Here is a 27,977-nt window from a genome sequence, read left to right on the forward strand (position 1 = left end):
TCTCACCTCTTCCATGGAGAGCTGGCTCCCTATCTACTCCAAACTACTACTCCTAATTCTCCCTTTCACTTAAGGAAGGACACATATTAAAACCCAACTGTAAACTATTTTGTATTAGTTGCTCATATGGAGGCATTTTGTTCAGCCTTCCCAGTGAGGTTTGTAGATTCCATGAGGGCAGGAATTATTTCTTTTTGCCTAATAGCACTCAATACCTACTTTCTGTATTAAATTTTAAAAATTAAAGTCATAACAAATGTATCACACTAATGCAAGATGTGAGGGGAAACTGGGAGGGGCTTGAGAGGCTTATAGGAATTCTCTATACTGTATGCTCAATTTTCTATGAACTTAAAACTGCTCTTCAAAATTGAAGTCTACTAATTTAGTAATGTTTAATTTAATATCTTTCTCCAAATCCTGAGTTCCGTCCTCTCTTTCAAGAGACAGAGGGAAGCAAAGAGAGAAAGGGGCAAAGAAGACATTTAAAAGATAGACCTACATATAAAAGTCAATTGCTTTCCTATATATTAACAATGAACAAATGGAGTCAAAATTAGAAACACGACACCATAAACACTAGTACCAAAAAAAAATCTATGTGAGGAAAACTAGAAAATTCTGATGAAAGAAAGAAGATCTAAATAAATAGAGAGGTATTCCATGTTCACGGATAGGAAGACTCAATATTATTAAGATGTCAGTTCTTCCCAACTTGATCTATACATTCAATGCATTTCCAATCAAAATCCCAGTAAATTATCTTGTGGATAAGAACAAACTGATTCTAAAGCTTATATCGAAAGGCAAAAGGCCCAGAATAATCAACCCAATATTGAAGAAGAACAAAGTCACAGGACTGACAAGACTCAATATAAAGACTTAACCATAACACTATAGTAATCAAGACAATGTGGTATTGGCAAAAGAAAAGACAAATAGATAAATGAAACAGAATAGAGAGCCCAAAAATATACCCACACAAATAGAGTCAACCAATCATTGAAAAAGGAACAAAGGCAATTCAATGTAGAAAGGATAGTGTTTTCAACAAATTGTGCTGGAACAACTGGACATCCACATGCAAAAAAATTAATCTAGAAACAGATCTTACACCTTAAACAAAAATTAACTCCATATAGATCATAGACATAAATGTAAAATGCAAAACTGTAAAACTTCTAGAAGATAATAACATAGGAGAAAATCTAGGTGACCTTGCATTTGGTCACAACTTTTTATATACAACATCAAATACACAATTCATGGAAGAAAAAATTGACAAATTGGACCTTATTAGAATTAAAACCTTCTGCTATGCAAATGACCCTGTTAAGAGAATGAAAAGGCATCCATAGACCAGGAGAAAATTTTTGCAAAACACATATCTGATGAAGGACTTGTACCCAAAATATACAAGAACTCCTAAAACTCACCAATAAGAAATCAACCCAACTAGAAAAATGGGCAAAATATCTGAATAGCCTTGACCACAGAAAATATATATACAGATGGCAAGCAAGCACATGAAAAGATGCTCAACATTGTAATCTATTAGGGAAGTGTAAATTAAAATGAGATGTCACTACAAACCTATTAGAATGCTAAAACCCTAAACAATGACAGTACCAAATTCTGGCAAGAATTTGGAACAACCGGAACTCTCATTCATTGCCGGTAGGATTGAAAAATGGTACAGCCACTTTGAAACACAGTTTAGCAGTTTCTTACAAAGCTAAGTATAGTCTTACCACATGATCCAGCAATCTCATTCCTAGGTGCTTACCCAAGTGATTTGAAAACATTATGTCCATACAAAACATGCCCATAAATGTGTATAGCAGCTTTATTCATAATTACAAAAAAATTGGACACAACTAAGACGTCCTTCGATAAGTGAATGGATAAACAAATTGTGGTACATCTATACAATGGAATATTATTCAGCAATAAAATGTAATGAACTATCAAGCCATGAAAAGACTTGGGGGAATCTTAAATATATATTGTTAAGTGAAAGAAGCCAGTCTGAAAAATCTACAATACTATATGATTCCAACCATATGACATTCTGGAAAAGGCAAAACCAGAGACAGTAAAAAGATCATTGGTTGCCAGGGCTGGGGAGGGAGGGAGGAAAGGACAAATATATGCAGCATGGGGATTTTTAAGGGCAGTGAAATTATTTTTTATGATATTATAATGACGAATACACAACACTATGCACTTGTCAAAACTCATAGACTGTACAACACAAAGAATGAACTCTAATGTAAACTATGGACTTTAGTTAAAAATAATGTATCAATACTGGCTTATCAATTGTAAAAAGGAAAAAAATAAAAGGTGGATTGTGAAACATTTTTAGTGCTCTATTCAGGTTTTTAAGCGCTGAACTGACTTTCTGACTTTTTGATGCTATTAGGTAGGAAAGGATGCATTTATGTAAAACATATCTAAATTGCCTCACAGTATATGTCCAATTACTGAAACCCATGTTAATTTGTCCAGAATAATAGTATGCTTTGTCCAGCATGCTCACCTGTGCCTTAGCAGAAATGAGTTTTCACCAGAGGCCTAGGCGGGCACAAGGTTCATTTTATGATGAAACTTACCCAAATCATGTCACGGTCTTCTTAATGTCACCCAGAAAAAATTTTTTTCAATTTCTCATGGGTCTTCCTCAGCAAGAGCACAAATTGTTTAGAGTGTTGGCTGGGAGTGTATGGAAATATGTGTATTCATAATGGGCTCCCTTGGGCCCATATGCAGATTCCAGCTAGAGAAAGCCTGGGTGGTGGTGGTGGCAGGCTTTGACTTGCCTCCCTGGGGTGGAGTCCTCCTTTAAGTGTACTAGCCTGCTTCTCTACAGGCAGCAAATACACAATAATGGCATTGCCTGTGATGCTACGGATACCAGATTTAAAGGGCCAGAGGCCATTAGCTATGACCCTTAACCTACCTCTTACGCTCCAGCAGCAATGGCAGAGGAGGAGGAATCATTAATGGGGCCTGGCCCTTCACTTCACGGCAAGGAAGAAGCCTGAGAAGTCGGAGATACTCTCCCAAAGAGAGATGGGGGAACCAATACCCCGACTCATTCTTCTCCCTCCCTCCAAGTTCCTGCCAATTCCTCTCAAAGGTGGGAGCCCTAGGGCCCTGCCCACCCCCCAGGGTACCAAGGCTTGGCAGTGGGCCTAGAAGGGGCAAACAGAAGATATTCAGAACAACCTGCAATTTCATACTTCCCCCTTTTAGAATCATAGGGTTATAATCTGGACTGAACTGCCTCAGAACTTCAAAAAATGTTCTTGTTCCACCAACAAGCATTAGCTCTGCTTTCTAATATAAAGAGAACATTTTGAACAGAAATTTGAATGTATTTTGTCATGATTTCTGATGATAAGACATTGTGTTGACTTTTTGCACTGCAGCCACAGATAAGCAATAACTTGGAAGAGCAGCCCATAATGATCCCATGGTCTGTTCTTGAGATTTTACTGATACCTGGCTGCCTGTAAGTATTGGAGCCAGTACAAATTTCACAGTTACTGACTCAAGTGTGCAAAAACGTAATTTTCTCTATTCTCCTATAATTGGGTGTAATTTCAATTTATAACTGAGAAAATTTAATCTAGTCACTCTCAGATAAATTCATTTGAATTCAGTCATTTCTTAGTCAATTCAAGTTTATAATTCAGTCACAATTAGGTTGAAAGCGTCCTCTCTTTTATCCTCCCTGCCCTCTCCTCTTCCTGGAACTGATCTCAGCTCTCAAGGGCTTATCCTAGGAGCCCACTTCTTGGTCTTAATATGTGCTGTCTGGTTCTGGGTGTAGCAGATGACACATGCTCCCTTGGGGGGTCTGTGGGACACAAGGGGGTTCCCATTAATTCTCTCCATTAAGAGGGCAGCTCCGTCCTCACCTGGTTTTCATACTTCATCCTGGGCCAACCTCCTGGCTCTCTCTCTTTCTCAGCTAAATTTTCTCTACACAGAAACTTTCAGGACATTGTGGGTGTCCTCTTATGCCACTCTGACCTGTGGGACACTGGGTCTGGCAAGTCTTCTATCCTCTTGTACCTAGACATGCCACACCACCATTCCTACTCGCCACATCAAGATGACCTGAGGGGGCTTCCCTGATGGCGCAGTGGTTGAGAATCTGCCTGCTAATGCAGGGGATGCGGGTTCACGCCCTGGTCTGGGAAGATCCCACATGCCGCGGAGCAATTAGGCCCGTGGGCCACAACTACTGAGCCTGCGCGTCTGGAGCCTGTGCTCCGCAACAAGAGAGGCCTCGATCATGAGAGGCCCGCGCAGCGCGATGAAGAGTGGCCCCCGCTTGCCACAACTAGAGAAAGCCCTAGCACAGAAACGAAGACCCAACATAGCAATCAATCAAACAATAAATAAATCTTTAAAAAAAAAAAAAAAAAAGATGACCTGAGGCACTTCTCCCCAAGGCTTGCTGGTTTGCTCTCTCCCCAGCCCCAGGCTGTGGTCCAGGGAGGGGGCACAAGTACCTCTTCTGTCAGGACCCTCCAGATAAGGCCTTGAGATGCACTGAAGAAATCTGATGCATATAAGGAAAGAGAAAAGCACATGCATTGACCTGTCACATCCCAGTCTGCCACAGTATTGTCTGGTTTATTTCCATTTACTATTTTACCTTGTAAGGTACAACCAACAGTCATTAGATTAATTTTATTTCATAACTGAAACTGACCAGAAGAAATTTCTAAACAAGATTGTTTCAAAAATATTTTGGGGAAATAGCTACTTGTTGGAATATATGTTTATGGCAACCCCAAGTCCCCCATTCCCCCACTTCTGATGACTTATTTAGATATGTAAATTACTGAAGCATGGTGATCAAATTAGTCTCCTTACTTAATAATCACACTTCTTATCCTCATAAACTTCAAAGCTCATCTCTCACTAAGTGCTCACATACACATTTTCAAGTCATCCCACTGGTTTGTCATTTTGTGACCCCAAAGAACTTAGTATCATACGTCAGCCAGTTCACTGCCATTTTGAGAGTTCTTTAAAACGTTAGAACCAGTCCTAGAAATCCCTACAAGAGGCTATAAGTTACAGTCCATCTTGAAATGTGTCCATTGTTAGCTGTTTCTGAGACAAAGCTCAATCTAGTCAAGCCATGTCCTCCCATTTCACGGGGTCTCAACTTTAAAAATAATAACTTCCTAATAATAATAACAACAATAATAATAATTTCCTGAATATAAATTTGTCCAGGTATTTTATAAAGTATAAATTTAGCATTTCTAAACATGATGACAAAGATAGAAATTACAAAGAAAAAGACTGATAGAGTTGATCATGTAAAATGAAAACTTCTATACCCCCAAAAATACCATAAACAAAATTAAAAGGCAAAAAGAGAACTTAAAAAGAAAAACAACACAACGGCAATATGGCAACTTATAAGACCAGTCAAAATGTTAATATCTTAAAAATTAATAAAACAAAGGTAAACACCTCATTTTTAAAAAATGAACAAAGGATGTACAAGTAATTAATCCCTGAAAGAAAATATGCAAATGACCAACAAAGTATATAATTTTTAAAATATACCAACTTTCTAATAAACTCATAAATGCAAATTAAAATGAGATGCCATTTTTCCTCTTTAAGATCAGCAGATTTTTTTTTTAAGGGTAATACCAATGTCAGCAAATTTGCAGTAAAGTAAACACGTATTCACACCGCTGCTGAAAATGTAAACTGGTAAAATATTTCTGGAGAATAATTTCACAATTTGTACCAAAAGCCTTAAAAATATTTATATTCAGGGGGACCATAACTCCCTTCTCCCTGAGTGGCTGCCCAGAGTACTTCCAAAGGGTAGAGAAAGTTGGGGGGAATAACTTTACAGTTGAACAACCTGACACTCACTGCGTCAGCCAGGTCAACACCAACATCATAATCATCAACATCAAGGTCTACATCAACAGTCGTAAATCATGTTGACAGTACATATTCTTGATATGATGTAATAAAAATGGCATATTACCTCTGTGATCTTCCTCTCAAAACCCCACAGCCCCGATCTAACCATAAGAAAAACAGTCACTCCCATTCTCCCATCCCCTCAGCCCCTGACAACCATTAATCTGCTTTCTGTTTCTGCGGATTTGTCTATTCTGGATATTTCATATAAATGGAATCATATATGACCTTTTGTATCTAGCTTCTTTCACTTAGCATGTTTTTAAGGTTCAACCATGTTATAGCATTATCAATACTTGACTCTTTTTATAGCTAATATTCCACTGTATGGATATATCACATTTTGTCTATCCCTTCATCAGTTGATGGACATTTGAGTTGTTTCCACCTTTATCTATAGTGATATAGTGCTATAGTGAACAGTGAATAGTGCTGCTATGAACATTCATATACAAGTTTCTGTTTAAACATATTGCTTCTATAATAAATAAAAGTATGCCATTCTTAAAAAAATAATATCTCTTTCAGTCTTGTCAGGCTGCCATAACAATATACCATAGACTTGTGTGGCTTTAACAACAGAAATTTATTTTCTCACAGTTCTGGAGACTAGAAGATCAAAGTTCCAGCTCATTGAGTTCAAGTAGTTTGATCATCACCTGCTTTAGTTGTTCTTCAGGGTCAGCCTTGGATAATTAATCTCTCTTAAACATTATTATAAATACTTGGCAGTTTGAGGGGAGGCTATTTTTGTCTTAGTAATCCCAAATTTATACAAGGAATGCATTCAAAAAAGTTGGGAGTGAGCAGGAATGAAACTTCCCAGGTAAGATTATAAGCGGGTTGGTGTTCCATCCCCTAGTCAGCCCAGACAAGCCATTCTTATGGATGTAAATGTTAACAAAAGAACTGAATCTGCTATCTACTCTTCAGTCCAAGGGCAATTTTGCGGAACGCTCAGAAAATGTTACAGTATTTAAATAAAAGGAAAAATGCACAGTGTTGGCTACGACGTTACAAAGGCTCTTTAGCTAGTCTCTCTCTTCTTGCTTTGCAAACCCTGGGAAATTCTGAGGCTCAATTCTCACCCGCATTCCACCATGAATTCACATCATCACCCGATTTCTTTCCCCAAATGTGACACATACGCAAAACCAAAAATAACAACAAGAGTAAAGAGTCTATTTTGAGAAGTTCGTACAGCTAACAACCAAGATCTTTCCAAAGCCCAGGGTACATCTGTTTAAAAATAAATATACAAAAGTCAAGAAATTAGATTCTGCTGTTATTTCCCTACTGGGAATTAGCAAGTGGTCCCTCAGTTTATATGGATGTTAAAACAATTTTTCCATGGGTCTTTCTTTTTTTTTTTTTTTTTTTAATTTATTTATTTATTTATTTTTGGCTGTGTTGGGTCTTCGTTTCTGTGCGAGGGCTTTCTCTAGTTGCGGCGAGCGGGGGCCACTCTTCATCGCGGTGCGCGGGCCTCTCACTGTTGCGGCCTCTCTTGTTGCGGAGCACAGGCTCCAGATGCTCAGGCTCAGTAGTCGTGGCTCACGGGCCCAGTTGCTCCGCGGCATGTGGGATCTTCCCAGACCAGGGCTCGAACCCGTGTCCCCTGCATTGGCAGGCAGATTCTCAACCACTGCGCCACCAGGGAAGCCCTCCATGGGTCTTTCTGATAACATGTGAGCAGTGATCTAACAGCTGGGGAAGAATTCTCGATTAATTCCTCCCCTGTGTGCTGTGTTCTGACTCCAAGGCCAGGAGCCCTTCCCCTGCACCATCTTATCTTCCCCGTGTTAAGGGTGCAGAGACTGAGACCTGGAGGTCAAAGGCAACGAGCTAAGGATTTTTCTTGGGCTTGGGGAGTGGAAGAAAGGGCAGAAGTGAAGAAAGGAAGGGACTCCATTCAGCCAGTGCATCAAGGACTTTTCAGTGCACAGCCTTCTTTACAACCACGTCAGTGACAAGCTCCCAGAAAAACTAGGCTTAATTTAATCTTTCCTGTCTTCCTGGTGTGGGGTCTTGTCTAATAATAACATTAAATTCCATTTGTGCGTGTTCAGTTTCACAGCCTGCTCCTCCGGCAGCATGAGCTGCATGTGGCGTAATTAATGAAGGTATGTAAAGTGTTTGCAGCGGAGCCTAGCACCCTCACGACGATAGACATCACCACCGCCATCATCATCATCATCCCTAAGACAGTAGGATTATTCACATTTCAGTTTAGTTTTATTTATGTGCATGAATTGCCTTCACATTAAGAAGAAACAGTAAAATCTTTTTTTCGGTTTTAAAAATACTGTAACTACTGCATTAGGAAAGTTGGAAGGGCATGAAAGTATTGTATAATCTGATTGATGTCTGTACTATTTGAGCTGAAATCAGATCAATATATCTGGACCAGTGGCAGGGGGAGAATTCCATGGTACAGGGTTTGAGATTTGGGTTCCCCTAATGATCACTCGTAAGGAAGGGATGGCAATCGGACTTCTACATTATTGCTCTGAAGGAAAATACCTTGTTTGCTGTTAAGGCCAGACTCTTACAGAACCACAATCCTAACGACAAGGGTGTTAGAGTCAGAAGGGACCCTGGAAACCATCTATGATGTGGCACAGGGATTGTGACAGCCCGGAGCTGGGCACTGGCGAAGTCCCAACAGATCTCTACTAAATCCCTTCACAAAGTGTTTTACAGGAAAGCCCAGTGTATTAAACAGAGATAAGTGGAAGTGTTCAGTTAAAGCTGAGGTGTCCCTCAGACCGCTCACAGGCTCTTGAGAGCAGAGTTTGAAAATCATCAACACACTTCAACCCCCTCATTTTGAGCCATCACAGCAGACAGCCTGAGACAGTGGAAAGATCGGGAACCAGAGAGTCAGCCAGACCTGAGGTTTAAGTCCAGCTTCGCCACTTCATTAAGATGTTTGTCTCTGACACAGACACTGGCTTCTCAAATAAATTCTGTATTTCTCCATCCACCTACGCCATGGGGTGGCTGTGTGGGGTTATGTCTATATGCATTTCTGTGAAGGACTTCATCCTGAGAAACATCTGTCTCAGGAAAGAAGAGTTAGCAAATTCACGAACTGTGCTTTGCTTTATATGTATAGAGTCGTTGCTATTTATCTTTTTGTTAAAGTAAGAGGTTGTTGCCTTGATTATACACATCACTGTTTTTTTTCCTTAAGTGTGGTGAACGGATTGGGATTGACATACATACACTAATATGTATAAAATGGATAACTAATAAGAACCTGCTATATAAAAAAATAAATAAAATTAAATTTAAAAAAAAAGTGTGGTGAACGCTGTAACATGGAAAACGTCTCTAATATGTTTAAGTTAATGAGGATAATACAATGGCAGGATGATTAGCAGCTATGCAAAATATATGTACAAATAGAAGAAAAGAGTGGAAAGTAATAATAAAAATTACAATGTATGTAAAATGCAAACATGTTTATGAAATGCAAACATTTTTGCTGAAATCCACATCTCTTACTTTAAAATATCGCTGGAAATAGAAGTCTACTTTACCAAGTAGAGACTTGAATTAATTGGTAGTTAATATAAAGCCATTTAACATATTCAATTCCCTGGTCCCAAGCACCACTCTGGCTGCTAGCCAGCTGAGGGCCAGAGACCCGGGAGCCTGGGCTGAGCGCAGGGGTGTCAAAGTTTGGGACTTCCTGTGGGATCCAGAATTCAGGGCTAAGGGCTGTCTGAAAGTCGCCACCTAGAGACATAATTTAAACCAATGACCATCCGGCCAAGTCATCAATCCAAAGGTCCTCGTCAGAGACAGAAACAGTTTGGAAGGGCAACCTGAAGGACTTCTTTGGGCTGCAGAGCAAATCCAAAGTTGCTTCTCACAGATTCCTGCAGCCCTCTCTCTGGTGGGGCTGGATCTGAGCAGGTGACTGAAAAGTCCAACATGTGTTGAACTGCTAAGCCCAAGAGAAGATTGAAATAACAGCTGTCTTATCCCCCAAAATGTAGTAAGTACAACACAGGCTTTGGAGTCAGAGAGACAAGGGTTCAAATCCCAGATCAGCTACATGCTAGTTATGTGATTTGAGCAAATTATCTAAACTTTTCAGCCTCAGTTTCCTTATCTGGAAACATAGGTGTGGCAGAGGAGACTACTGGGCCTCTAAAACTGGGGCTCCCTTCCATGGTATAGAGATGTTGCTGGAAAGTAGCTGTCCTGCCAGGGACTGATTTCATTTCCCAGCACATTTCCATCTAAGTGCGGCTATGTTACAAGTCCTGGACGTGAAAATGTGAGCAGAAATTATGGGTGTGTCAAAGAAGTTGAGAATCCAGTATGACTTCCCCATAGTCTCTTCCCCTTCTGCCTTGGAAGTCATGTATTAAAGCTGTCAGTGTTTCAAAATGGAAGGGCCTAGATCCTCAGATCACCACTTGGAGGAGAGCTGTTTAAGACAGCAACCCAACTAAGAACTTCTACCTTGGCATTGGGTAAACAATAGTAACTCTTCATGTGTTAAGTCACTGAGATTTGGGGGTTGCTTGTTACAGTAGTTCGCATACCCTACGGTAAATATCTAATTTTTAGGGAAGAATTTAATCTATTTCAATAAAACAAGTTACCTTATCATACCAAAAAAAAAAAAAAAACCCAAAAAACAAAAACAAACACACACAAAACAAAACTGGATAAATTTTTGCCAAATTTGGAGAGTACATTTAAGATACTTTGATGCCAAATATAGGCTACATAATATAGATGACACTTATTTTGGGGGCAACTCAAAGAGTTAAACAGTCAACCCCCAGAAGTACAATGAGAGGCCTGTGTAACTCCTGATTCAGACAATAAGACATACAGAATAAGAACTGGTGAAAAGAAACAGGGGTCTCTAATATGATCACCAAATCAGAAGCCAGTTAGAGCAGACACCTGAATGTCACGTGCTGGTTTCCACAGAATTGCCTATCACATGAGCACCTCTGGATGGATTACTCTAAGGTGCGTAACAGTAGCCAGATTAATTTTTTATTGATGGTTACTGGTTCTCCTCAGCAAAGCAGGGGAGGCAAGCTAGTGAAATGATATACGTAAAGTGCCTACCACAGTGTCTGGAACCAACCGCTAGCTCCCTTTTCCTGCTAGCTCACCACAGTAGTTGCTTGCTTATTGCCTCATCTCACATATGGAGCAGGAAACTGTGTTGCAAAGAACATTCCTTCAGATCTGAAGGACAAACTATGCCCTAGGCTTGGCTAGTGGAAAATTTTTCTTAGTTTTGAAGGCTCAGGAGAGCTCACTGGCGATGCTGACAGAATTTGAGAAATAAGGCATTTTTTTCCGGTTGCTTAAATGAACTTCAGTCTTGGCTCAGAATCAGTGTCACATGAGAACCATCTTTTGCTGACCAATTAGTTCAGGGCCACATGAAAAAAAATGGGGTGGAACTTATTTGACAGGTTGAAGGGCAATGACGAGTCCTTAGTAAACAAAGGTTTACTGTACATAGTTATGTTTTGGATGTCATGGTTTGACCTATAATATGTCCAGATCTTAAAAAATAATTTAGTGACCTTTTGAATGTGGAGCCTAGTTTTTCCCTCCTTGAGTGTGAACTGTACTTATCGATTGACTTCTTTTTTTTTTGTCCGCACCACACGACATGCACGATCTTAGTTCCCCGACCAGGGATTGAACCCGCGCCCCCTGCAGTGAGAGCTCGGAGTCTTAACCACTGGAACGCCAGGGAAGTCCCTAGATTGACCTCTAAAGAATAGAATGTGAAGCAAGTAAAGGTGTTTTTGGCTTCTGAAATTAGGACAGAGTGACCTCCTCCTTGCTCTCTCTTGGACTTCTCACTCTGGGGGAAACCAGCTGCCATGTTGTAAGACACTCAAACATCCCTATGGAGAGGTCCCCATGATGAGGCCCTGAGGCCTCCCGCAAACATCCAGCAAGGAACTGAGACCTTCTGTCAACACTTATGTGAACAAGCTACCTTGGAAGCAAATCAACCAGTGCCAGTCTACCCTTCAAATAACTGCAAACCGGGCTGATGCCTTGACTGCAACCTCATGAGAGACCCTTAGGACAATCCAGGGAGCTGCTCCCACATTCCTGACCCACAGAAACATAACGTTTCATAATGAGATAATGTTTGCTGTTTTAAGCTGCTAAATTTGGGGGTTATTTGTTATGCAACAATAGACAACTAATACAGGGACCCTTTTCCAAGACCAAGAATATTATAGCTGGGACTCTCTTAGGCACAAAGTAAAGTATACAATATTGCATTTTAGTTAGGGGCGTGTGTGTGTGTGTGTGTGTGTGTGTGTTAACACACATAAAATGCAAAACTTAAGTGTACACCCAAGGAATTTTTACCTATTCATATACCAGTGTAACTACTACCCAGGTCAAGATATAGAACATTTCCATTAGTCTAAGAAATTCCCTTATGCCCATATCCAGTTAATAACTTTTACCAGAGGTAGCTACTTCTCTGAGTTCTGTAACTATAGATTAGTTTTGTATATTCTTGAACTTCCTATAAATAGAATTATTCCGTATATACTCTTTTATGTCTGGTTTCTTTCACTCAGCATAATAATTTTTAAGTTTATGTTGTTATGTATTTCAATAGTTTGTTCCTTTTATTGCTAGGAAGTATTCCACTGCCAAATTTATTTATTTCCCTATTGACAAACGTTTGGATTGTTTCCAATTTGAGGCTATTATGAATAAAGCTAATATGGATATTCTTGTACCAGTCCCTTTTGTGGACCTAGGCATTCAATAGTCTTGGGTAAATCCTTAGGAGTAGAATTGATGGGTCAGAAGGTGGGTGTATGTTTAACTGTTAAACAGTTTTCCAAAGTAGTTGGTCATTTTACATTCCCACTGAAAGTAATGCTTCTTTTTTTTTAATTTGAAGCAACACCAGTTTGAAAAGAAAGAAAAACAAAAGCGAGTCTTAATGAAAAATGAGAAGCAGTGAATAAAGAGCTTCCTAAATTATTTGGAATAGTCAAGAAAACCAGTCTATAAGGCACAGAGCTATGTGACAGCTGATCCTCTGGGCAAATACTTTTATTTTGATTATTGGTTTGGAAATAATTTTAGTCACTTAGATCAAAAGTTTTCACAAAGATGATTCAAGCAGGGGCCCAAATCCCAAGAGGAGGAAGAACTTACATAAAGAACCCTTCAGATGAGCTTTGCACTGTGTTAAATGGAAGAGAGAAGAATATTCCCACATGGCGTGCTTGTTTACTGGGCCAGCCCAGGCTGTGACAAATGAAACAACTTTTTGATGTGTAACACAGTTCGCCCCCAGGCACTGAGTCAGCTTTGTGTTTCCCATGAGTCCTGCTTCAAATAAACAGATCGGAGAACTTGATTAATTAAGCACTCTGGGGCACAGGACTGTGCTAGGCCCCAGGCTCCGCACACAGGCTGGTAGCCAGTCTGCAGCTTGCTCCTGGCAGAAGAGGGATCCCTAAGTCCTAAAACCCACTGTGTTATTTTCGTTGGTTGTATGGGGCTCAGTGAGAGAAAATGAAAACTGTAAAGCCAGAATATAACTCCATTGTCAGCAACTTCAGGAGATGCTCGATGCAATCTTTTTTCTATTAGGAAAATGAAACATTGTCCACGAGCTAAATAACCGAAAATATGAAATGGTTAAATCAAAGCCTCTCTTCCTCCTGCAGTTGGTGGGAATTATTGTGTGTTGAAGAACAGAGAAATGACACGATGAGGCCTTAGAAAAGTCCTGAGGCATCAGTGTGCCAAGTACAGAGCCATCTGTACAGACATAGAATGGCAAAAACCCGATCTGGGGCTCTAAGCCATCATCAGTAGGCAGTTATTTCCAGACAATTCAGGAAAGGACTGGGGCTTGGTCCTGGACAAACTAATGAATTTTCTCATGACTTTTATTATAAGTGACTTAGATGCCAGGGGGAAAGGAATAAGGAATTCCTTTTTTTTTTTTTTCTTGAGTACCTACCTCTTACCAAGCACCGCGCCAAGCACTTGCCTAGCATTAGCTGACAATTGACTTAATCCCCACAACAACTCCACGAAGTAGATATCACTATCCCCATTTCAAAGATGAGTTCTGCCCCAGGGAAGTTAAATCACTTGCGGAAATTCCCCCAACTAAAAGGAGAAGAACTTGTATTTAAACTCAAGTCTCCCAACTTCAAACCCCTGCTCTAGACTTTACTGACAGCAAAGAAAGTTTTAAAGGAGGTTTTAAATGGGCAGCTGCTACCTTAGGCATGGGCAAGAGTACCAGGCTCAGACTGAGTAGAAGCTGGGCTTGAAAAGGAAAATACATTTTTCCCTTAAGTTCTACTCCTAATGGCTCTCCACTGCCCAGGTTTAGCTTATTTTCCTATGAGGAAGGTTTAATAAAAAGCTTTTTCCTGTGGGAGCATTGTCTCCCTGAGCCCCCATAGTTCACAGGGACCGGCCTTGAGCTTTATATGATGGAGAGTTTTTCTGCTTTCCCCTCCAAGGCTCCCTGCGATCTACCTCCCTTTTCTAGGGTAGAGGAACGTCTTCTTTATTCCCTGTCTTATTTAGGGATGTCCTCCAGCACTAGAAAGTCATAGTATTTTTATAAGCCACACAAACAACAATGTACCGCCTCAATTCCCAGCTACTGTGCAGTTTTGGGGTCTTCTGGATGGCAGCAGGTTGGAGCACACTCGGCTGATTTGCCCTTATTAAACTGTGAAGGTCACTTCTCTGCCAGGATTCATAAACGGTGGGCCCTCGCTTCCCCTCCACAAATGTGTCTCTTCCAGAGCCTTTTGCAATTATGGCTCATTTCTCTAGGTTTCATATGGCAGGCATCTGAACAGAATTAAAAACATAAGCACGTGCAAAAATAATCCACTTCCCAAGATAGTAAATGCTGAGTTCTATATTAGAACTCGCTGTGAGTGCTGACTGGCTAGGGCATGATTAACCTAATAGGCTTAAAGTTCCACTTGCCATGCACATCTGTCAGGACACGAGCAAAATGCAGTCCCGTAATCCACGGGACTGAAGTCCTCTAGAACTGCCCTGTTGCTCACCAGCAGCAGAGGGTTCAAAACTTAGAACAACACCGGAACGGCGGCAGTATCACTACCTCTACACGATGGGGCCAAGGAAGTAAAGAAAGCCAGTTCCAAGTTTAGGACATTGCACCTTGGACTTCAAAGGATTCTGGCTTGGAAATTGCCTGGATGGACTAGGAAGACTGCCTTTTGTTCCTGTTTTGAATACAATTCTCTGAAAATTGCGAGGGTTGCAGATGGGAGATGACTACAAGCTGACATCATGGGATGTACACCTTCCCACAGCGATATTGTTAACAGCGTTGCTAAGAGTGGCATCCAGTTTTTTAAAAAGCCCAAAGCAATTCTGCCAGGATGTCAGGGGGCCAGTGAAAGATGCTCCATCCCTTTGCTGGTTCAAAACTCCACCTGCTATGACTCTGGAGGGGGCTCGTCCCAGGGACAGAGGCCAGCAGAAGAGCAGCAAAGTCCCAGGTGGATCCAATCCGTGGCTGAAAGTCTTTGTCAGCTCACCAGAGATCCCACTTCAGGCAAAAGGAAAGATATGGAAGGACTGATCCCAGAAACCAAAACCTCCCCATCCCAGCTGAACAAATCACAAAGCTACGTGACTACAGACATTCCATTCAAGAGACAGAGTTCCCATGGACCACAAGGGGCGGTCTTTTCTGGGGACGAGAGTGAAGAAAGTAATACCCAGGAGACTTCCAAATGGGAAAAGAGGCCAAAATGTCACAGGTCGAGCAAACAGAGCCATTACTGCCAAACCATCCTTCCTGCCCACGAGTCTGAAGACAAAGTAGACTTCCCTGAGCCCCTGGTGAAGGCCCACCAGCGTGCTTACACCTATCTGCACACCTGCCTCTCCAAATACGAAGCAGTTCTGAGCATCACCCATCGCGCCACACAGACCCAGGAGCTGCTGCAGCCCATGGTCGGCTTCCTGTTGCTGTGTTTTGATGAGGTCAACCAGCTCTTGGGGGAAATCTCCAAGGACGGAGAAGAGCTCCTCCAGGAAGTTAAGGAGGATCTGGCTTGGCCATTGAAGAAAAGAGAGCCCCAGGAGCAGCCAGATCTCTTGCGGCAGCTTCTGCAGTACACAGTTAGCAAGCTGCGGGCGCTCAGCGGCACGGTGGCCTCGCTCTCTGACAGCCTCCTGGAGGGCTCCGGCCGCTACTTCTGCGGCGCCGCAGGCCACCTGGGAAACAAGCTGAGCAACAAGAGGGGTGCGGATGAACGCCTCCTAAGGGTTCTGGGGCACCTGGAGAGCTTAGCGAGTGGCCACAGTGACCCTGAAGTGCAGGGTCTACCCTTGTGCTCTGAGGACAGTGGCATTGGTGCTGACAATGAGTCCGTGCAGCTGGCAGACAAGCTGGGCAAGCAAGCCAGCTGGGACTTCGTGCTGGAGCCTGCAGAATGGAGGCCAGCGATTTCACCCACAGCGGAGGCCAGGCTGTCAAGACACACCTGGCAGCACGGTCCATTCTGGATGGGTTCAGCCAGACCCCAGGACTGCCCGCTCTCAAGGCCTCTTACAGCAAAGGTTCAGCCAGCAGTGCAGGGTGGACCAGGGAGCCCCTGGCCCTCCAGCACAGGCCCAGAAAATACTGCCTCCAGGCCTTGGGGGCTGGGCCAACGCGCTCCGTGTGATTCCCCTGGGACCAGGATCTCCAGGGAAGCACACTTTCCTGAAGGCTTCAGGTTGATGGACACTCCGCCCCTCAGTGAAGGTGAGGACAGCAGCCCAGAGGAGGAGGAAGACAAAGAGAGTTGCCTGAGTCCGCGTGCGTGGCAGGGACACGCTTCCCATGCAAGGCCTCGGTCTTCACCCGCCGGTGCCGAAAGCCCATTTCAGCCACACCCCCGGAGGCTTAGGAGCCCCCAGGACCAGGAAATGATTCTGAAGATGAAGGAAGCAATCAGTGAAAGGATCAAGTTTGTCCCCGTGCCCTCTGAGCACCAGGAATGGACTGAGGAAGAGGAGAGAACCATGGTGCCCCCAAGACCGAACACGGCCAGCGACAGCAGGAAGGCCCCCTCAAGGCAGAGGAGGTCCCAATCTGAGGGGTGTCTGAAGAGCCACGTGGAGGATCCCACCCTCCAGGAGCTGCAGAGGGTCCAGAGAGACCTCAGCCAGAGGCTGGAGGCGCTTTGCACCCGGGGCACCCGACAGCAGGGGCACAGCCAGAAGCAGGTTCTGCAACCCAGGACAGCAGCGCTGAGGCCCGACAACTGCTGCAAGGTCACCCCAAGCAGCACCATCAGCAAGCTGAAGGCATCCCTCACCAAGAACTTCAGCATTTTGCCAAGTCAGAGCACCTTGCAGAAATGCTGTCCCCGCCCTGAGGGAGAACAGCCCTGGCAGGGAAAAGCTGAGGGGCTTCCAAACGTCATCCCATCAGGTGAGAGGGCCAGTGAGGCTCCCAGGGCCCGGGACTGGAACATCAGGAGCTGTCCTACCAGAGCATCGGTCAAGAAACTCATTGAAACTTTCAGTCCCACCGAGGGTCTAAGGACACTGGGGGATTCCAAGGACTCTGGGCGGAGCCCCTGCCCCAGGAAGTGGGGGGTCCCCACCATGCCTCCCAGATTCCCCATTTACAGGGGACTTGCCCCTTTGTATCCAAAGCCTCGAATTTCTCCAGCAGCAGGTGGAGAATCTCTCAGGATGGGCCCAGGCTGGAGGCCCTTTGCTCCCACCTTTCCCCCTCTGCTCACAGCAGAAACATCCAAGAGTGAGGACCTCAACTGTGAAACAGAGGCGAACCCAGAGCATCTCCCTCCGCCGCCTCTGGAAATCCTGATGGACAAATCATTCACTTCCCTGGAGCCCCCAGAAAGCAGCAATCTCGCAGAGAGCTCCCTTGAAGGGACTGACGTGCCAGGGCTGGGAGGGGCTGGCCCTGCCCGGAGAACGTGGGCTTCCCCAAAGCTAAGAGCCGCCATGAGCCCCTCTGACCTGCTGCCCAGCAAGAGCACGGCCACCCTCGCCAGGGCCTGCAGCGCAGAACCAGGGGGCAGCAAGAGAGGCTGCAATCCCGGAAAGCTCGCCTTGGACCTCAGCCCCCCACCAGCAGCCAGCGGAAACCCAGAGGTGCAGGGCAGCAGGGCTCAGAGTCAGGCACGAGCGGACAGGGCCACAGGCCTCTCCAAGCATCCCCGGAAGGCCATCCACTGGCACCACTCCAGCCACACGTCCGGGCAGAACAGGACCTCGGAACCCAGCCTGGCCAGGCCAATGCGAGGGCCACATTCTCCCGAGGCCCCAAGGCAGAACCAAGATAGAAGCCCCGCGCTGGTCAGGAAGGCCTCTCCCACAAGGGCGCACTGGACGCCCAGAGTGGGCAAGAGGCACTCAAGCCTGCCCTCCACTCACAGACCTGCCCAGCCAAGTGTGCCCTGTGTGCACAGGTCCCCCAGCCCACCGCTCAGCCCTCCAGTGAGCCCCAGGGTGCTAAGCCCCCCAACAGTGAAGAAACGAGCTTCCCCTCCCCCCCAGCACAAACTGTCCACCCCTCCCTCGGCAAGCCCACCCGCTCAGCACAAGGTCTCCGGCCCCCCTGCCCAGTGCACAGAAGCCAGTTCCCCTGCCTCTGGCCCCTCCCCATCTCCCCCAGCGTCTCCCAGTCAGGGGCCCAAGGAAACAAGAGATTCTGAAGACAGTCGGGCAGCCACGGCCAAAGCATCTGGGAACACATGTTCCATTTTCTGTCCAGCCACCTCCTCTCTGTTTGAAGCTAAGTCACCATTCTCAACAGTACCCCAACTCACCCCGCCATCGCTGCCACCTGAAGCTGGGGGTCCTTGTGGGACCCCGACAGGATGCTGGAGGAGCAGCTCAGGGCCACGACTGAGGGCGGACTCACAGCGAGGGACAGCTCCGTGTGCCCTCAACCCTCAGCCTTTCACCAGAAGGACAGCTTCTGACTGCCAGCCGGGCATCCGCCTTCACCTGCCTGCCCCGGGCACCACCAGCGACGCTTGTGAATCCCAGCTTGGCCAGAGCAGGTAAGGAGAGTCCTCGGGCCACAGCCCTGCAGTTATTGGGATAGAGCTGACGGGCCCTTAGGCTCATCTGGGTCAGCAGTTTTCAAACTGTGCTCCAAGAGAAGAGCAGCTGGGAGAGGGGTCTAGGAATGTCCTGTCTCCCAGTCCCCGGTGCTTAAGCAACCGTCTTTCATCTGTTACACACTTCAGGTTCCCGAGAAAGATTTAGTTGCAAGGGGCTCTGCTGTATTAAAGTTTAAAAAAAAAATTTAAAAATTTAAAAAAAAAAGTTTAAAACAATCAGGTTAGTGCAACCCCATGTGCCCCTTATTTTACACTTGGGGAAACTGAGGTGAAGTGACTTGACCCCCAAAGTTGAGTCATTGTCACCTGTCTGGAGCCAGCAGCCTGATTTCTATCTTTCCTGGTTTACAGCAATAGACCAGCATCTTAGTGGGAGCTGCTCAAAGTTTTTGGTCCCAGGACTTCTTTAAGCTCTTCAAAATCGAGACCCCCCCCAAGGAGCCTTTGCATATGTGTGTTGCATCTATTGCTTTTTACTGCGTTACAAATTAAAATTGAGAGATGTTTAAAATATTTATTAATTGAAAAAACAAAAACGACCCCATTCTATGTTAACATAAACTATATTCTAATGAAAACTAACTATATTTTCCACAACAACAAAAAAATTGAGCGAAAGGAGTGGCACTGTCTTATAGTTTTACAAACCTCTTTAAGGTGTGGGCTTCACAGAAAGACAGTTGGATTCTCAGACCTTTGTCCACAGTCAATCTGTTGTGATATCACACATCATGTAGTCTGGAAAACTCCACTCTACATTCCTGAAAGAATAAGTGAAAAAGGCACATAACATCTTAGTATTATTATGAAAATAGTTTTGACCATGTGGACACAACCCCCCGCCCCCTGCCCCCAAAAGGATCTGGGAGGCACCCAGGGGACACGCCTTAACAAACAGCGGGTCCTGGAGGTATTGAATATGAAAGTCTGGCTTCCCCATACTCCCAAGGACCTGCCCCCACTTCTCCTCCAATCCAGCCTCATCTCCATCTCCCCTTTCAGAGGAGTATAGAGCAAGAATAAGACTCTACATGAGCACTGAGCACCAGAACCCAGGCGGAAGGGCTGCCATGCCTGCCCTGGGCCGGCTGAGTTCTAAGTGTGCCTTTCTCATGAGAGGCAGCTGACTTGCATGTCCTTGGCCCAGCCCTGCAGACAGGCCTGGGCATGCAGCTACAAGGGGGCATGACTCAAAGTATAGCCATTGCCTGGGAGTTGAAAGGACTCGAATGGTGGTGTGATTATTTTACAGAGTTTACGGGGACACGCATCTTTTCCCAAATTGTGGCATGGGGAGAAAAATGTAAATCTGAGGTCGATTAAAGAGGAATTCTTATCAATGTGTCTTGATATCATATCAGACAAAGCTCAACCCACAGCAGTCCTTGCTATCTTTGCATTGCCCACAGTTGTGTAAATCAGAAGTTAATTTCTGCCAGAGCGATATGTGTTACAGACTTCACAGTCTGTCCTGGCATAAATGGTAGATTTTCCACAAAGTACTCGGCAGTCAATTTTAAATAAAGATATTATCTCTGGAAAGTTGTGCATGATTATAGTTATAGAAACTTCCCCAGCCACTTGAAAGAAATGAAATATTGATTATTTTTGCAAGAATCTTCATGTAACGTTGCTCTTTTCTTAAATCTAAAATGAGCTTCCTGCAGCACAGTGCCTTTCACCTGAGAACCTCTATAAATGTTATTGCATTATTCCTCACGCTAGCCATTTATTCAGTTATTAGATTTCTAAAACTGTGCCCTTCAGGAGAAGAGCTTGAGAGAACAAGGACAATAAAATGGCATTAATTAAAAACACTAACACTTTAAAACAGCAGGAGCAATAATAAAGCAACATAAAATTGTTCAAGGAGAAAATACTGCCATTCTCTCAGGTTTCTCCTTGGAATAGGGCGGCCTTAAAGGTTGTTTTATGTCCTGAATCTCTATATTCAGAGAGATGAGGTGGGGTGGGGAGTAACTGTAGCTTGAAAGAGAGAAAAGGATTCTTAAAGAGGAGCCTTCCCAAGGTCACGCGGAAGGTCACAGAATGACTCACAGCCATTCCCCTGTCTCCCGGTCAGACCACACCTCTAAGCTGTTCCAGACTGTGAAACTGTGAGCACGTGATGAATGTGATGGGGAAATGCTTATTCCCCAGACACACACCCCACTCCCCACTCAGCCCTGTAAAATTAGCGTCTGGGAGCAGAAGTGCACCAACTCTAAGAGGAGGGCTTTTGCGGCTCTGGAGATGACAAGCATTTTTTTCTGCCCTCCTGCGTATGGGAAACAATGCCAGGGAACTGAGCATGATTCCCCCAAGATCATGCAACAAGACAACAAGCCAGTGACCAAGAGCCAGAAACTGCTACAGGCTGTTTCCCCAAGCAGGGAGTTGCAGGGACAGCCCTGCCCATCGTATCTCGCAGCTGAGGCAGGCTTGCAGGATGCACTGGCCTGTGTCTGGTGTTGATCCCCTGCAGGTCATCCCGTGCCCCTTTTTTAGAAAAACTGATGGTGTTGATATCTTCCCCATCTTGGGGCCCGGGGATTGGGCGCAGTCCTTGGGGGCTTCCCCAGGAAGCTCTGTTACTGAGCTTCGAGGGTTATTTACGTGTTGAATCCCCAGGTGAAGGCACCTGTCTCTAGCCAGGTCTCAGTGTGCCCAGACTTGCTCCGCTAAATGCGGTGCTTTTAATCTTTGCCAGTCAGGGTCTCTCTGCAGCCCCCTGACCCCGTTTCCTGGAGACCTGGGTAGCCTGGCTCCCCAGCAGGTCTGGGAACAGGTGGAACCACGGCCGTATGGCAACCAAAACAGTCGACCTCCTGGCCTGAGCCTCAGGCATATGTGGGACCTGGTTGGGGGCGGGGAAGACACGGTTCAAGAACCAAATCCTGCGTCACACCTCGGTGTCAGCTTCCACTAACACTGCATGCCACAGCCTGTCCCCTGGGCCTGCCCCTCCCATTCCTGCCAGCTGCTCCAGTCTGGGAGCAGCAAAGGGTCATGCCTCCCTCTGCTCAAAAGGGGCACAGGCAGAAGAAAAAATAAGGTGGGAGCTGTGGCCCACAAATCACTGGGTCCTGCAGGGACTTACGATGGGGCCAGAGGCTGACATAGGTGAGACTGGCTCTAAGGAACAGGGTGGGTTCCTCACTGCCTGAAAACCACGTATGACGGCCAGTGTCAGTGCCCACCCCACCTCCCCCCACCATTCCTGCCACCCTGATCTTGTTAGGATCCAAATTCAAACTTGTCCTCCACTGGTTGGACGTCCCACGTAAGCCTAAGCACGCAGAGCCGAGCACACTCATAATACTGTCAAGAAGGTGCCGTCGTGGGCAGAGAGAAGGGCTTCTGGTCTGTGCGTGTGGGGAGCTGGGGCCAGTCCTGGTCCTGAGGTGACTGATGGAGAGGCTCCGAGCCTCAGGTGCCCACCTGTCACATGACAGGGTGGTCCCTCAGGTCCCTTGCAGGTGCGACTTCCTAGTCCTACTACAAAACAGCACCAGTGACAGCCGACAATTTAGTGAGCACCTATCATATGCTGGTTAGTGTGCGGAGAGTTTTCCATGCGTCATCCAATATTGATAACTTTGAGTGTCCTATGAGATGGGTATTATTACTATCTCCCTTTCACAAAGCAGGAAACAGAGAATCAGAGAGATTAATCAACAATGCTATAGGTCACACAGCTAGTAAGTGGAAGGGCCAGGACTCGAACCCAGACAGCCGACTCCACCCTCCACGCGGTCTTCGTGAGGCTAGCCTGGCTGCCCGTAGCCAGTGTGGCTTCCCGAGCTGGTCCCCCATCTGGCCTAAACTTGCTCCGTGCTTGTGACCACCCTCCATTCTGTGCTCCCAGAGCACATTGGGTGTCCCTCTCTGTTCAGAGCCCCTCTCACTGTGGCACTCAGCAGCGAAGCTCTATTCTAGCCAAATGCCAGGTCTGGGCCAAGCAGTTTTCATTTTATTCCATTCAGGAAAAGGGTGGCAGCTGAGCAAAGCAGGGGTTTTTTTGCTGTTATTGTTGGTGTTATTTTTGATTCAACTAGCTAAGCCTAGCTCTTTATTAAATAAGAAGTGCTTTTAAAACAAAAACAAAATAAAAGCCTGGCTCCCGAGTTCCTGAGGGAGCTGCTTTGCTCACAGCAGCAGGATCTGGGCATCCCAAGAGAGAACAGGACTCAGCCTGTCCTCTGAAACGCCAAGAGCTTGGCTCTCACGGTGCCCAGCCACAGCAGACACCCACAAGGACAGCACCAGCAGGCAAAGCTGGTACAGAAAGGCAGAGGCCTGGCACCAAGAGTCCACCATGTCTGTGCGTGACACAGATGGGAGGGCTTGAGAGAGACAGAATGGAGATGGGGCGGGGCCAGAAGGAACGAGGAGGGTTTGATTGGCATCTGTGCTTTCTCTCTGCAGCAGCAGCGAGGAGGGCCCCAAGGACACAGAGCCGTGGAACAGTCCCTGTGCCCCAGAACCGAAGGGCGGCAGCAGGGGTGCACCGCCCCCAGAGCTCTGCGTGCTGGGCCACGGGCTGCAGCGGGAGGCCAGCGCCAGCCATGCCCAGGACAAGCCCCAGCAGAAGGAAGTGGCCTGACGGGCTGGCCGCCTGAGTCACACTGATGCCAGTCACCCCAGAAGGCAAGGGTGACAGCCAAGCCTCAGACAACCCCAGAGAGGGTGGGCCAACCAAACTCCTCCTGAGAGGTAGGAAAGGCCTGGAAAGGGCACTGCCCAGAGGCTCTCCTAAATTCTAAACAATCACTGTTAGCAGTCCTAGATCCTGGTTTGCCTTGGGGTTCAACGAGTAACTATAACTTTGGACCCCACAATGACACGCTTTAATCCTTCAAGTGCTGGTCTTAATTTAGAAGGAAACAATATTTACCACGTGCTTGATGAGCCAGGTGTTTTACCCGGGTTAGCTCTGTGAAACCATTTAATTCTTTCAACAATGAATGAAGCAGATAGCATTCTCCTGGTTTTTGCAGATGAGAAAACCAAAGCACCTCTCGCCCATTCACTCCCCCAAGTGCCTTGCCTGAGGTTACACAGCTAGGAAGAGAACAGAGTAAAACGTGAACAGGTGTGCCTGGCACTAGACTCTATTGTCTTTCATTCCTTTCTAATTTTTTGAACATTTCATTGCCCTTGACTGTTCCATCACTCCATTTGCAAGCATATGTATGTACTTGTACAAGTGGAAAGCTTCTTCTTTTTTTTTAAGGTTAAATAGTGGCACAGGGCTTCCCTGGCGGCTCAGTGGTTAAGAATCCGCCTGCCAATGCAGGGGACACGGGTTCGAGCCCTGGTCCGGGAAGATCCCACATGCCGCGGAGCAACTAAGCCCGTGTGCCACAACTACTGAGCCTGCGCTCTAGAGCCCACGAGCCACAACTACTGAGCCCACGTGCCACAACTACTGAAGCAGGTGCGCCTAGAGCCCGTGCTCCGCAACAAGAGAAGCCACTGCAATGAGAAGCCCGCGCACCACAACGAAGAGTAGCCCCCACTCGCCGCAGCTAGAGAAAGCCCTCGCCCAGCAACAAAGACCCAATGCAGTCAAAAATAAATAAATAAATAAAAAATTAAAAAAAAAAAATAACATACTTTAAAAAAAAAAAAAATAGTGGCACAGTTTTTATGTGCCCATTATGAGCCCTGTTTAGAAGCTGAATGCTCCAGAGATAAGAAGCCTGAAGTGGCATTAAGACACACAGCTCCACCCACCCTCCTTCTTCTCCTTCCCAAGCTCAGCTCCAAAGCCCTAAAAGCAAAGCTTCCAGCCCATCAGTGCAGCCCTGCTGCCTCTCCGGCTAAGCCTGTCTCAGAGGCATGTCTCAGATGCTCGACCCCATGCACCCACATGCCTCTCAGGCTGAGTGGGTACAAGCAAGCCTCCCAAACAAAGCAGCCTATTCTCTGCACCCCGTGGGGGCTGAAGTTCAGAAGGACGAGTGGGTAAGGCAGGCACACATGCGCGCACACACACACACACACACACACACACACACACACACACACACACACACACACACACACACACACACACACACCAGTCTCCCCCAGGGGCTTCTCTGCCAACATTATTCCCAGGTCATCTGCAGAACTTCTGCTGGAGTTGAAACTGAAGTGAAGAAACCATTGTTCATGCCCAAAACCTGCTTCTGCCAATGAGCTAGATATTTGCTGCAGAATTTGGAATTTTTCCACTGGAGGCTGTGGAGTGCTTTCTATTTAGAAAAGAATTTGCAGTAATTGGGTGATTCAATGCCAGCTCAGTGGGTTGTCAAAAGACAAGAATTCTCACCCACAGGGTACAGCTAAGGGACAATCCTCCACATCTGCTTCAAAGCTGATTTGTTAAGTTTGGAAAAATTATAGACTTCAAGTCCTTTCTTGTTGAAGTAGATCATGACTCAAGAACATGTTAAACTGGGTCCTGAGGACTAAGCTCCCTCCCCCAGGGATAGGCCGTGGCTCCAAGTAAATGATCCCCACCTTGACTTGTCCAGTTATTCAGACAGGGGTGACAGGGACAATCTCTTCCAAGGCACTCAAGGAACAGCTGATTAAACTACCAAGAGGGACCACAACCCACCCCTCTATTGGGAAATGTCTGTACACACCCAGCTGGGTGCTCACGTTTGCTGTGTAGCTGCACTAATCCTCAGAGCAGAGCTCAGGCCACAGCGGGGGCAGAGCCACACCCAGGGGCTGGAGGCTGGGCCCAGGGAACTGCCTGGGCTGCAGGACACAGGAGGAAATTCAGCCACCCAGGCCCAGGTAAGTGTGTGAGAACAGCCAGCTTCAGAAAACTTGCTCGAGAGAGAGCTGGACTGTCTCCCTGCATGGTTAGGCCGGCAGCGTGGGTAACGAGGGCTGGGCCCCGTAGGCTGGCTTTCAGGAAGGAAGCAAGCAGTGTGAAGCAATCCAGCTCAGAGGTAAGAGAATTGGTCAGAAAGGGGACCTGCCCGGTGCTAGGGTTTCGAGGCCGGCTTCCTGGAGGTCTGAAGAAGCAAAGCAGAACCCCAGCTGCCGGGAGACTGGACAGGGACCCAGGTGATGCAACTGGGATGCAACGTGGGGATGTAACCCCAGGGATGATAAAAAGTCTAAGTGACTGGATGAGAAGTGGGGGCCAGATCCACAAGAACGGGAAGTTCTGGGTCTCCAGCCCAGGTCCCCCCTTGCAGGGTCTTAGAGGTTTGGGGCTGGTTTGAGTGTGTGGGTGTGGCTGAGGGTACCCAGCTGCAGTGGCATGAGGCAGAAATGGGCAGCTGGGAGCCAGGCAGTATCGTATGTCACAGAGGGGGTCAGCATCAGAGCGAATGCCCTGGAAGGGTCTGGAATGAACCACTGCTGCCTTCATGAGGGTGCCCGGCAGGAGGTTCTCTGAGAGGAGAGGCTCCCCCGACCAGCACCCCAAGCTAGGCTGGCAGACAGCAGCCCACACCCACCCCTCCTGTCCTGCAGGCAGCCGCGGAGGGAGCCAGGGTGCACAGGATTCCTGCCGTCAGCCATGGAGCCGTTCATACTCCTCACCCCTCGACACTCACTGAGCACCTACTTGTGCCAGGACAGGGCCAGGCTGCTGCCATATATCGTCATATGTGATGTAACGAGAGACCCAGAACCTCTAGGCCCAGGCAGCAGGGAGAATGAGCTGTTGTAGCCATCGTGATGCCCAAGGACCCAGAGGCTTCAAGAATCCCAAGTCATCTTCCCAGAGGGGAAAGGGAAGGGGTTGCTAAGGCCAAGGGGCTGGAAGGCAGTAAAGGTCTAAGATGAAGCAGTGCCAAGCTGGCGCTGGAACAGATGAGTCAAAGATATGCTTTTTGGGCTACAATCCCAACTACCACACTCAGCCCAAATTACATGTGAATTAGACTTTGTGTAAAACAAATTAAATCCACCCCAGTAGACCATTTGTGTGGCATCCACGGTTTCACCCCTCCTGAGACCAGGCCTTTCCTCAAATCTGTGTCTGTGGCTCTGCCTCGGAGAGCACACTCCCGGGGCCATGAGGGGCAAGCCCCACTCCACAGCTTCTCGGATGGGTCACTCTTACCCACCCGCCCCCTCCACCCAATAACCTCGTCCTTGCTGGGCCCAATCCGCTTCCTGTGCTCAAGGGGGAAGGGAGAGCAGGGTGTTTTTGTTTTGTTTTGTCTTGTTTAATTAAGCCAATGGACCCAACCCATTAAAGACTCCTGTGTCTGTTCTTTTTCTTCACAGTTAGAAACCAAGAAGGAATGTTGGGTATAAAGACAAGAGGGAGACCACATAGGAGATTAATTTAAGGAGTGCATATTATACCCATATTCTTATTGGGGCCGACTCCTTTCTGGGGGTTTACAGCCATCCTCCATGCACACAGGGACCCCAGAGCTGTGGAGAAGGAGGTGTCCAGCCCCCTCTTTATCCAACACATTAGTAACATAGCAAAGAGTGCTGCCCCAGGGGAAAAACACAATTTTCTAGTTCCATCAAAAGGATTCATGGAGTAAAAAAGCAAATATAATATTCTAGTGGAACAGCGATAGCTTTTTGCAAATATAAATACAATCTTCAAGATGAAATATATCTTCCTTCCGCAGCTTGGTTCTGTGCGGTTGTTTACTATAAGCAGCATCTATTTTCCTTCCTCACGTCATATACCCAGTTCAGAACCTAAAATAATCCATGTTGATAGAAAATGAAGGGCAGACAAACCAGAGAGACTTTTCCTTCACTGTGAAGCGCTTACGTTTGACAAGACTTGCCTCATAAACTCCGCAACATGAATGAAAGGGATTTTGAGAAATATCTTCTTTTTTTCTGAAATAAACCAGTGTTTTGCATGTA

General features: G+C 46.1%; 1 protein-coding gene across 2 annotated transcripts; it reads left to right on the forward strand.

The window, feature by feature from the left end:
• The first annotated feature begins 14,169 nt into the window (after positions 1-14,169).
• PCARE (photoreceptor cilium actin regulator) lies at positions 14,170-27,977 on the forward strand. 2 transcript variants are annotated; one of them, XM_082426195.1, is made up of 3 exons: positions 14,170-19,058; positions 23,550-23,837; positions 26,607-27,977. In XM_082426195.1, the coding sequence occupies exons 1-2, from the start codon at positions 15,313-15,315 to the stop codon at positions 23,725-23,727; spliced, it is 3,924 nt and encodes a 1,307-aa protein (XP_082282321.1). In that variant the 5' UTR covers positions 14,170-15,312; the 3' UTR covers positions 23,728-23,837; positions 26,607-27,977. The 2 variants fall into 2 exon arrangements, 1 of the variants encoding a protein (XP_082282321.1); XR_014253772.1 differs by lacking the exons at positions 14,170-19,058; positions 23,550-23,837 and adding an exon at positions 25,187-25,916.

Source organism: Balaenoptera physalus, assembly GCF_965194825.1.
Source record: "Balaenoptera physalus genome assembly, chromosome: 15".
Taxonomy (NCBI): domain Eukaryota; kingdom Metazoa; phylum Chordata; class Mammalia; order Artiodactyla; family Balaenopteridae; genus Balaenoptera; species Balaenoptera physalus.